Genomic DNA, 12,335 nt, shown 5'->3' on the forward strand with positions numbered 1-12,335 from the left:
CAGAGAAGTCACCTTATATACAAACTTAAAACCCACAAAAATGTAGTGGTTTTGGATCTGGAATTTGAACAAAACATGAATGTGTTTCATGAGAAAAGTAAAATGAAAAACCACTGCCTAATTGCCTGAATAAAAGTTAGGGTGCCCAGCCCATCTGTCACAACAAAAGCATTCCCAGACATGCTGCAGGTCTTGTTTCCACTGCCCTGTTAACCAGGACAGAGGAGTTCCCAGAAGGAGCATTCCAGTTTCTGCTTAGTTCAGTATTTGTCCGTATAAGGAATCCACACTTCAATATATTAGAAACTAAACTTCTAGATTTGTCATGTGCTGCAGTTGCTTCCCCCCCCAACAAGCTAATTCTGCAGAGAACTGCTGATTAATTTGTCATAAGCAGCCTCAGCACTGCAGACATGGTCAAAAGATGAAGGTCACAAAAACATAAATAAAAAAAGCCTTAAAGAAATGAACCTTATTCTGTGGTTGGCACTTTTTTACTTGATGCTGTCGCTACCCAGAATCACATGTAAGTGTACTTCTCAGATGCTGAATTAGACACCGGCCAGTTCAGCTAGATAACCTAGGGATGGATGTCACCCTTTACCTGCATATGTACTGGGCATTGATTAGACTGCACTTCTCGTGCTATTAAAATTGAGGGGAATTATTCCATTGACTCCAAGAAGTCCTGGACTAGAGTTCAACAACAAGTATCGACTATTCTTGCACAAAAGTGCAGTGTAGAGAAAGAAAGCAGCTCTGCATTATGGGGACTGTGCTGCTTTGGGCACTTGAACCACCTGGACATCTTCACAACAGGACACACAGCCCACTGAATCAGGAGGTGATGGTCAAACAGTTGTGGTGCCACCAAGTACAGCACTCAGAGCTTGCTCCAAAAGGGTTGTAATGGTTTTGAACAAAAACCAGATTACTTTGACCACTGCCTAGCTATCCAAGTTAAAGAAAATTATTAGAAGTAAAGCCTGCATATTCATAAAAAAGCCCCCAGGGAAATAAGCATCCTTCTTTAAGGATCTATATTTTAAGAAGCTTCCTTTATCAGTGTTTCAGGAAATCCGTATTTAAAGGACTGTGATCAAACCACGGAAACAGCATATAGCAATGGAGTTCACAAGTACCTTGGGAAGGAAACAGCATGATAATAATGGCAGTTACTATTTCCTGTATCATAAAAAACAAACATAGCTCTGAAATACAGCTTCGGTTTCAACGGTGATTATTATAAAATTGTCCATAATCAGAAACTGTATTTTGATGCAATATATCCACGTAACAACTTTATTCAGACTCAAAATTGGATACCAAATAATGAAATTATTTTCCTCTACTCTGCATTCTGAGGTTCACTACAAACTGAGGTATCTTTTCAAAAAGATTCAGAAAAGCTAGGGAATGAGTATAAAATGAAACTGAATGTTAAGCCACAGTCAACCATTTTCTAAACATGAACCCACAGTAATGTGATCACTACTATCAACAGGCATCGAAATAAAACCATGATATTCTCTTAATTGTTTTAGGTTATATTACAAGAAAGGGAAGAAGCCTCACCATCTAGAAAGCACAGTGATTAAAAAGAGTTATGACAACACAGACTGAGTTCAGACCAAAGAGAGCACATTTCATCTGGACATAGCCCTGACTTGACTGCTCAGAGCACACAGATGTGTAACTTCACAGCAGTCTTCTGGCTGCTCACATGGGCTAGAATGGATTTTGTTGTGACCTACACCACGTTTGTGGCTTGAAGTAGGACCTTTGCATATTCAGAAATCTATCTTCCCAGCTTCTTAGATCTCTCTCTTACTATAAAAATCAGAGTAAGACCTTACACACTAACAGAACAAGTTCACAATCATTCAATCTGCCTGATGTGTCCATCTCTAACACCAAAAGTCACCCAGTGATATTTCACTAGCTCCCAGGACTCAGACTAAGTGTCCAAGCTGACAAGGGATTCCTCCACTGTGGAGTTAACTCTGGTTCCAGCTCAGGCTCTATTTCTGACTGCTACTCACTCACTAAATTCCTTTACCTGCATCTGAGCTGCTTTCAAGTCAAGCCAAGATCATCTGGATTGCACATAAAATCTGCCCTCCACAGTTAACTCAGCAGTGTTGACATTGCACTCAGCTCACCCACAGCTCCTCCCAAGTGCCTAGGACAACTAATGCACTTCTTGACAGAGAAAGAATCAAAGCAACACAGCCAAGGGCAGTTTCAGGAGCCAGGCATACATTCCAAGATGTAACAACATTTATGAAAAAGTGCAACAGCACTGAGGAGACAAAAACTTGAACATATTTCATTTGGGTAGACAACTGAAGAGGAAAAGCAGGTTGTCTCAGAATTTCCTGCCATCAAGAAAAGAAATACCACACCTCCCCAAAACCCTTAGAGATGCAAAATCATAGGCAATCTTGTCTACAAGTAAAGAAACAAAAGAGGATACCAGACTACAGCAGAGGTCAGCAGAAGCAACAGTGTTTTAGTACCTGTTTGGACAGAGTACTCCAAGGGAGTACTCCATGTAAGGAGCTCAGGAAGCAGTGTTCCACTTCATACAGAAATAAATAGATGCACTGAGATTTTGGCCTTTTGACTCCCTTGCCAGGGCAACTATTATTTCTAAGTTAATACAAACTCTTCAGCAAGTTTGGTATTCAAGCATTTAAATTTAAAACATGCAACTAAATATTATTTAAGTAACTAAGGCAAAGAAATGGTAACAGAAATTAGAAAAAGGTATTATTCATGAAAAGTAGCCCCTGAAATAAACTTGAATTCATTTGATATATGTTAATTTCAAGACAATGAAACCTTAACAGCTTTACCAAAACAGCAGCCCATCATCTGTAATAGTAAAGCAATGGATACAGTAACAGATACTTTTACATCACTATACATAGAGTTGTTAGCACATGAATAATCATCTTTCATCAAGCACAAAACTCAAGAGTTACAAAATACAGCTGCAATAGCACAATTACACTGCTCTCTGCACATACCCTGAAGCAAAGAAAACAAATGGGCTGCTTTTCATTAAGGGAGTTTGGCAAACATCTCTAAAGACAATGTTTTCTTTCCAGAAACAATCCCGAGAGGCATTTCAGAGTCTCTTTCCTGAGGTAAACCTGGTACACAAATATATATTTATACTACAAAATACAAATAGCAGTTTTCTAGTACAAAGCACCTCTTAATTTTTCAGTAAAACAATCTAAGTCAAATACTAACTTGTATTAGTTTCTTGTTTTAAAGTAGATCACTAATCCTACATTCACATATGCTTAGTTTAATTCAGTTTAATTTGTATGAACAAGATTTTGTCTTTTATGGGATCATAAAAGACAAAAATTATTTGCAAGCATCAAATTCAAAATTTCCATTTAAGAAAGACCCTTTTTGTGGTATCAGGCAGGGGAAAATAGTCTAAAAAAAGTAACTTCCAATTAAATGTAGAGATGGGCACATTGAAATATTTTATGTATATTTTAATCCAGTATATATTCTGATTTATAATTTAATGCATAAAGTCAACAACAGACATGGCATCTCCAATGCGTACATTTTTAGACCAAAAGTTTCTCCATCAGAAACTATACTACCTTAGATCAGCTATAGCTATCTACCATACTTCATTAAAAAATAATACCTCATAATCTCAATGTAAAATCAGTTTGCAGCTCCTTTTAAATATATGGTTACTCTGGCATAAACATATAATATGACTGGTAGGGATCAGTTCCCTAACCATAATCATCTATTGTTATTCCACACCCAAGTGTAGCAGAGGTGAGATGGGACTCACCACATCCTCCAGAAGTGACAAGCAGAGGTCACTTACCCTAATAATGCAACTGAAGTAGCAGCAGACATCTATTCTCTTAGGCAACACAATCTCACCTGATGCAATCACCAGATTTTGATTTAATCACCTTAGCAATCATTTAATGTAAACAATCAGAAACTAATTGCTGGGGACAAGAGATCGTGTAGAAGAAGACTTTGGTATAGAAAATAACCCCACACTCCAGAGACTGAAAGAAAAAAAACCCTGATACTAAAAGGCAGTAACACAGTCTTACTCTCAAGCAGCTGTTTTCTGAAAGCACAGAATTACATAAAATCCTATAGTTTTAAACTAGCTCCTGATTAGTATCATTTATCAGCATACATATCAGTGGAAAACAGGAAATCACATCTTTTCAGTGCAGGAGGTGAGCAATATAATTGGTTAAGATTTTCATAACAGAGGCTTCATCCTAAACACACCACAATATTCCCAACCATTTTTACAGTTACTTTTTGCTTCATGGGATTGCTTGCTACATGTGTGGGTTCAATATAGATGGTATTTCTTTATCACAGATTTTCAACCTAATTTCAAATTTAAATCATGGTGAAATGTTTCACAGGAGAAGTTCAAAAGGTACAAAGCATCCCCAAATGTCTTTCCTCCTCCATCACAAGAGTACACCAAAGCAGGTGCACTTTCTTTCCAAGTTCCTCTCCAAGATATCCAAATGTTATACATCTTGAAACATCCTATGTGTTGCTCAAAAAACAATAAAACTTTTAGATACAAAAGAGCATGAAGAATAAATATCCAGCAACAATACAGGCTACCTATACAAATTAGACTGAAATTGTTTTGGATTAAAGCAAACATAAAAACATCTTCAGAAACCTTTTAACATCAGGAGGTAAGAAAAAGCCCACCAGCATGGCTGGTCAGAAGGACATTAAACAGAAAACCTGTATTTAAATGAAAAGACAAAACAGGGAAAAAAGTATCAGAAAATATATGTAAAAAAATCAATGTATGCTTTCTGTATGATCTCTTACTGGTTATCACTGGGCAAACATATATATCTATATATTCCTTACCTTTAACATAGTGAATTCATATGGCTGATAACCTTTGAAACTTTCATGGATGGCTGCCATTGTGTGTGAAGTTTTTTCCCAAAAATGAAGCAGTGTTGTCTGTAAGACAGGGTAAAATTTCAGTGCCAATGTTAACACAAATCTGTTTTCAGTGCAAATTTCCCATCTCCCCTCCAACACTAGCTACATATTCTTATGGTTGAATATTGCCATGGTAACCTCTTGACAAGCCACATTAACAGGAAAACATTCTTTCAGAGGTCAACATTTTCCTTGAATACCTGATATGTTGTTAACACATGAGAAAGGAGGTTGCATCTGCTGGCTCCCAGAAGATCCACTTTTTGACAGACATCAGTCTTCAGTTTGTCAAAGTTGAGTTTTGCGTGTCGCACTTGTGCTTGAACCTTCACACAAAGGGACAATTGTTTATGTAGTGATTTTTTTCTCTACTTTTAAGGAAAGAGCAAACTAATACAACCTCTAGGGAAATCAGACAACTGAACAGACTCAATAACAGTTTTATTTTCATCAATCCCACTGAAATTTAAGATAAACTGGCTGATAAACGGTGCTCTTACTATCCTTTTTGTTACTGCTTTTTGTAATATATCCAGGGAAGAATTTTTGTTTTCTTGCCCCTGTTCTGTATGATGGATATTAGTATAAAACATACACTGAGAACAACTGGAAGAGATACTCATATTGGTATCTCTTTCAAGAAAGACAAATTCAAAGCCCAACCAACAAATTTGGAGCTAAAAGTTTCCAACATAATATACCGGTGCACAGTCAGAGACATTTCCATGTACCTATAGCAAGAGACAAATTACACTGACAAAATTTAAAGTCTGTCTGCAATGATACAGCACATCAATATCTTTGGATCGCTATAAAAATTTCATTCATAAAGTTCTCCTTCTGAAATGGGAGTGCCTTTTCTGCTTTCTGCTATCAGAAAAATATCAAGCCCCCTTTTCCTAGGAACTAACAATTTCAGTTTCAAGGGGTTTCATTTTTTCAAATTATTTTTCTATCACCTATTAAGTACATATACCTGTACGTTAAGTACATGTACAACAGCCTGTTCCACAAACTGCACGTGCTTGACAGCAACACTGACATGATTTGGTATCAGGGTAAAAGGTAGATGTACACATTTAGTGTCCAGGATTTTCCATTTTTGTGACAGCTTTGCACACTACCAAAATATTGTATCAATGAAAGGCATTTGTTTAAATTCTGTGAAAAAGATTTGTTATCATTTTCTTCCAATGGAATGGGAAACAATCAAACCACAAAATATAATGAATCTCCTATAACTCTTTCATAGTTGAAATACAATACTTACCCAAAAAATAAAATGTTTCACAATGAAAACAAACTACTGAAGTAAATCATACATTTCTTTCCTTTTCTGGCCTAACTTGAAGAGTAAACCTATTTTGTCCAGAATACCCAAACTCAGTCAAAGATCTGTCAAACTTGTAAGTTCCTGATCTTCAGAAGTGAATTTGGAACTGTGCAGCAAGAACAAATACAGACATCTCTTAATGCCATCTGAAATGTTATAATTACTGTACTTCCGCTCTTATTTCCCCAAACTCAGAGTATACAAGACCTCCAACCAGGCAGAAAACCAGCCGAAGATCTGTATCACAAATTCATCAGGTGACCTACTCAAAAAAATTGTGGGACTCCTGGATTGCTGGACACGTGGCAACTTTGTTTCACTGATCAGATCAGTTCTGCTTAAGCAATACTTCGAATCAGCCTAATCTGTTCATAAAGAAGAAACTACCACAATTCAAAATCTGTCATAAATTCGGAATCTTACAGGTGAGATTTAGATAAAGATGATGCCAAATGAAAAAAGCAAACACTTTTTCTTTTCTTAGTAAAGAGCAGTGCTACTCTACCTCTACAAAACAGCTCTGTGGTTACTGCATTCATTCAACAGAGGAAGTCTTCCAGGGTAACTCCACCAAACCATCAGTGAACAAATCTTGAGTTCTAGTAATAACAAAGCCAACTAAAATGTCTGACTGGACCCAGTGCTCTAAGCATGAGTAAAACATCTTACTGATGACTTGCTCGTTGTCTTCGTGTGTTGGAGAGTTCAAAAAACAGAGGTGTCCCCAGAAGATGGAAGACTTCTTAGGTAGTTAGGAGATGTTTTAGTGAGGTGGAGACAGATTTGATTTTCCTCAGGAATGAGGAAATGGCTCCAACGGCTTCCACTTCTCAGCCGAACATGACAAATGCTAAGCTATGATACAGAAAGCAAGGTGCAGCTACTGCCAAGATACCTACTATAAGGTGCGGAATGTCACGAAACGCCCCACCCAGTCGGAGTTACACTGGCATGAGCTGAGGCTGCTTCTTAGTTTGGGATCCCCAAGGACTGCCACACTTCTAGCTTCTGCCTGATGGAAGCCCAAGCAAGGCATCATGCTATGCATGCCAGGAGTGCCATCCCAGGCACATATGTCTAGTCCAAACAGCATGTGGGTAAAGAGCTTATGGACCTCCAAAACTGAGCAGCAATGGAGGAAGATAGGAGCAGTGGCAAGAGAAGTGTAGAAGCAGTGCTGGATAAAGACATTTGTCCTGTGTTAGGTCCTCAAATCCTTTATTTGCTTTAGCTGCAAGTGGCTGAGAGCACAGTTACAACTTCAGTGTGAAAAGGAGAGTTGTGAAGAAAGTCACGCGCCTGTGCAAAAAGGAACTTATAACTGAAATCCAAATATGGGATTATGTGCATCTTTTGCCACAAAGAATTGCTGCAATGGGTAGGGATCTAAGTAAGAGATGTTGCTGGGCTTTGAAAAAACTAATCTCAGTTACAGCCATGAAAATCCAGAGAAATTCAACTGATGTAAATGGAAATGTGTCACATCTATAACTATATTTTACAATGGTGCTGCTGAGAACAGAGTCCCTTTCCTACTCGGTGTATCACAGCACTGGTGAAAGCACAGTAAGAACAGCTGTGGCTTTGTAGACTTAAAGTCCAAGTAAGCAAAGAATATGAATTCTGGGGATTATAAATACTCTGCCAGAGATGGTGAGCCACAATTTTTTAAAAAAGAAGTACTACTAAATGTAATTATGGATTCCTACTCCAACTCCTTAAGAAAGGAAAAAAAAATCATAAAACAAAAGCACTTGTATAGTTTGAGTTGCAGTCTTCCTGCATCCATTCTTCAGGGACATTTAGCAAAGAACAAGGTCGGCATTTATCTTAACTGAACATGTATCAGTGTCCCTTTTAAAAACGAAAGCATTCATAAAGAGAAAGATGTGGTCCACAACACAATGTGGAATACAAACCCTTATGTTTATCATGCTCATACAAATACTTAATGCTGCCTTACCAAATGCTACATATTTCTCTTACCAACCAGGAAACATGTGATATCATGAAAACTATTAAATTAAGGATGCTTTTAGGTTTTTTGATATATTGAAAGTTTATTGAGCAGAAGTATTTTCCTTTTTTCAGCAGCAGTACAGGACAACTAAGAAAGAACACCACACACTACAGCAGCCTGACCTTTTGCTTTTTATCTGTGCCACTAAATGCATTTTCAATTGAAATTATTATTATTAGACATCTTTTAAGATTACTTGTTGGCTTCAGGAGTTAGGTATTAAACCTTAGTGCTTACAAAGCATAATCTACTTAATATCACACAAGTTATCAGAATGAACCTTTGGTTCTCTACTCAGGGGAAAGCTGATATAATACATACTAATCTTCTCCTTTCTCTGCAATTACTCTCTAAGACATGAGAAACAGAACCTCATTGTGGTCTCTGTACTGCAAATTTTTATTCATATATTTAAATTTATTAATGCTGAACATACATAATTTCTTGAAAATCCTGGTCTGAAAACTGTCAGGATTTTACTGACCCTAGAAGAACTGCCTTGATCCAAACACAACCTGAACATTTTATAATAAATGAGATTCTAAGCATGTGAAACTACAGGTGCTAGATGTGAGATTATATCATACAAGAAAATCTTACAGTACTCTTGACATAAAAAAAGATTATTACTCTTTTTCTAAGCAGCAACTTGGCACAACCTGCCTTTAATTTCCCAATGCAAAGACCTAAGTACAATATTCATAAAGAGCACACAAGAAAACATTAATTTGGAAAGCAGTATCTTACTCAATCAACAGCTTGATAAACTATGTCAGACAAACCTGAAATAATTTCAAAGGACTGAAATGCTACAATCCTAAATCCTGGGGGCTCAAAAGTCAGGTTCTAGAATGCTTGATTGTAAGGGCAAATACTTGCTAATACAGTTTCCTAAACAGTATCCCAAAATGGATCAGGTTGGAAGGGACCACAGCAGATCCTCTGGTTCAACCTCCCTGCTCAAGCAGGGCCATCCCAGAGCATATAGCACAGGATTGTATCCAGGCAGTTCTTGAGCATCTCCAGTGAACAGACTCCACAGCCTCTCTGGGCAACCTCTTCCAGTGCATGGCCAACTGCACTGGAAATTGCTCTTTCTCATGTTCAGGTGGAATTTCCTGTGCATCAATTTCTGCCCAGTCCCTTTTGTCCTGTTGCTTGGCACCCCTGAGAAGAACCTGGTCCATCCTTTTGGCACCCTCTCTTCAGACACTTAAGAGACATTGACTAGGTCCTTTCTCAGTCACCTCTTCCAGCATCTGCTCAGGCCCAGCTCCCTCAGCCTTTCCTCATAAGAGATGCTCTAGTCCCTGAATCATCTTTGTCACTCTCCACTGGACCCAATTCAGGAACTGCATGTCTCTTTTTCACTGAGGAGCGCAGAACTGGACACAGCACTCCAGGTGTGGCCTCATTAGGGCAGAGTAAAGGGATCATCTCTCCCGACCTGTTGTCAATGCTTTTCCTAGTGAACACCAGGATACCATTGGCCTTCTTGGTCACAAGAGTGTTGCTAGCTCATGGACAGCTTGTTATCCACCAGTACCTCCAGGTGTTTCTCCACAGAGCTGCTTTCCAGCAAGTATGCTAAAAATCTTTATTGAAACAGAAAAATTCTAATCTTAAAGCATGCTAAAAAAAAAAATAAATCCTCACACGGAGTTAAAAAACTCTATTCAATATGTTCAGTTACTAAAATACAGATTGGCCATATACTTTCAAGGAGTCTTTATGTTGTCTACAGTACATCTGTGTTACTACTTTCTTTCACTCTCCTACAAAATGCAAAATATATTTTCAGTAGTAGCGTAATTTCAGGGACAATTCAGCTAGTGAAGCATCTCCAAAATTATGTTGGATAAATGTACTCACTTTACATACAGTATATTTTTGTCTCAGCATTTCCAGCATAGAAGGAGAAACAGATGCTTTTAGTCTAACTTGTCACCCAACCTCTCACTTACTTGATCTGAAATGCATGCACAGTGTGTGTATAGACTGGAAGGAGGGGACAAGTAAACTGAGGGGGAAAAACGCCTGAAATATAGCAAAACTTCCTGTTTGGGGCTCTGGGTAAACCCTACTAGCAGATGGAATCAGGACAAATCTTTGCATTAAATAAGTATAGCACCTTCTGGCATACTGATCATTGTAAAGACTACATGAAAATGAAATCAAACTGTAGTTTGAGGACCAAGTATTTACCATAGAGCACAACTTACAGCATTTCTCTATATAGCACGGAATACGTAAGGAACTAGATTCTCAGTTCTCACAAACTGTAGTAATTTCGTAGTTTGAGTGGTGTTTTGATAAGGAGCACCTATTACACCTTCACATGAGTATAAGTAACGACTTACTGGTTTATTTTTTCCCTTCTTTTTAATTCAAGATCGATGATGCACAGTCAGAGAGCAGAAAAGGTAATGTTTTATACAAAATAATGCCTGTAACTCTTCCACAGGCAAGGTACAGACTTCCAATGCCTTGCACAGTATGAAACCTGACTTCCATGTGCTGTGGTATATTCTACATTTTGCAGACTAAATTTTGATTCACCTGTTCCTTTGGGTTGGAATAGTATTCATTGTATTCATTAATCTCTGCTCCATCATTTTTTAAGAATAATACATAAAAACACTGATTAAAGAAGAGTGGGCATACTTCTGTTCGTCTGCTTCAACCCTGGTTATTAAATTCTTTATTTATGGTCTGATGAGAAACACTGGTAGGAATTAATTTTAGGAGATGAAATTTTTAAAGTGAGCCATGTCTAGCTAAAAGGGAAAAACTACTTGGACAGCATAAACAGATCCAAATGATATCTTCAAGTCTGAGGCTGAGCAGATGTACATCACATTTGTTCAAGAAACAAAACTATTCTTGACATTTGAATTAGGATAATTTTAGTGCAGACCAAGTTCCAATAATACATTTCTTAAATTTGCCATTTTGGACTTAATGAGATTGTCTATGCTTGTGCAAAAGCCCTATGCACCTCACTCTATTAGGTTTGATTAAGAAAATTTACAGTCATGTTGCAACTCATATAAAAGACCTAATTACCAATGCATGTCTACCCGTCTCACTCTGGAAACCAACAAAACACCTTCTATGGAAGGGGTCCCTGCCCATGACAGAGGAGTTAGAACTAGATGATCTTTAAGGTCCCTCCCAACCAAACCCCTCTATGATTCTACGAAAAGTACTGTCTGCCTTTCTGCCACAAAAGAACAAGTGGCATGTCAGCTTTGAAAAAGCACTTATGTTTGTGTTTTGAGGAACCTTAAATATATTGGCAAATTCATGTGGAGAGACAGCCAGTAAGTGAAAGCTGAATTAAAGATGTATTAGGTCAGTTGCACTGCAAGAGAAAGATTCTGGAAAGGAAGATGATACAACTTTCTGATGTCCTGAAGGGGTAGAAATCTGCCATTATATACAGACTTGAACAAGGCAAATCTATCCCAAGATAAAAGACAACACAAAATTTTTTAAGCCACCAAAGACCATTTTTCTAATGGCTGAAACATTCATGGTGAGAAACAATTTAAATTATTGCACTAAAGCACAGTGATAGCCAAAATAATCCAATGAAATCAATGCTAATTGAAATAACTGCAAATACCTGCTAGAATATTACCTGCCATAATTACTCAGAGCTTTTAGATTTAATAGTTCATGACAGTCCTGGAACTCAGTGTAAGCAACAGAAGAAGAGTGCTAAAGCAGACAAAAGAAAATGAAGACAAAAAAAGAAAAAAGGCAGAAGAAATGCTATACTGCTGCATAACAGAATACAGACAAATGCATCTTAACATGGATTAGTATAACAGTAGCAGCGTTTCCTCTATTTACTGGGACCAGATCATGTTTCTCTGCCAGAAAACTCAATATGAAACATCAACTGGCTACACATAGAATGACCATAAAGTCAGTATAAGTTGATTTTTTAATTAAATTTTTTTATTTAATGCTGACATTTTT

At 37.6% G+C, this 12,335-nt stretch overlaps 1 protein-coding gene across 7 annotated transcripts in view; it reads right to left on the bottom strand.

Moving 5' to 3' along the window:
- ICA1 (islet cell autoantigen 1) overlaps positions 1 to 12,335 on the bottom strand; it is a 66,420-nt gene that overhangs the window by 18,568 nt on the left and 35,517 nt on the right. For all 7 annotated transcript variants that reach the window (XM_038127381.1, XM_038127385.1, XM_038127383.1 and 4 more), the window contains 2 exons: positions 5,196 to 5,321; positions 4,915 to 5,013 (listed from right to left, as the gene is read on the bottom strand). In XM_038127381.1, coding sequence (XP_037983309.1) covers positions 4,915 to 5,013; positions 5,196 to 5,321 — 225 coding nt within the window. The remainder of the gene's footprint in view (positions 1 to 4,914; positions 5,014 to 5,195; positions 5,322 to 12,335) is intronic.

Source organism: Motacilla alba, chromosome 2, assembly GCF_015832195.1.
Source record: "Motacilla alba alba isolate MOTALB_02 chromosome 2, Motacilla_alba_V1.0_pri, whole genome shotgun sequence".
In the NCBI taxonomy this organism is placed as follows: Eukaryota; Metazoa; Chordata; class Aves; order Passeriformes; family Motacillidae; genus Motacilla; species Motacilla alba.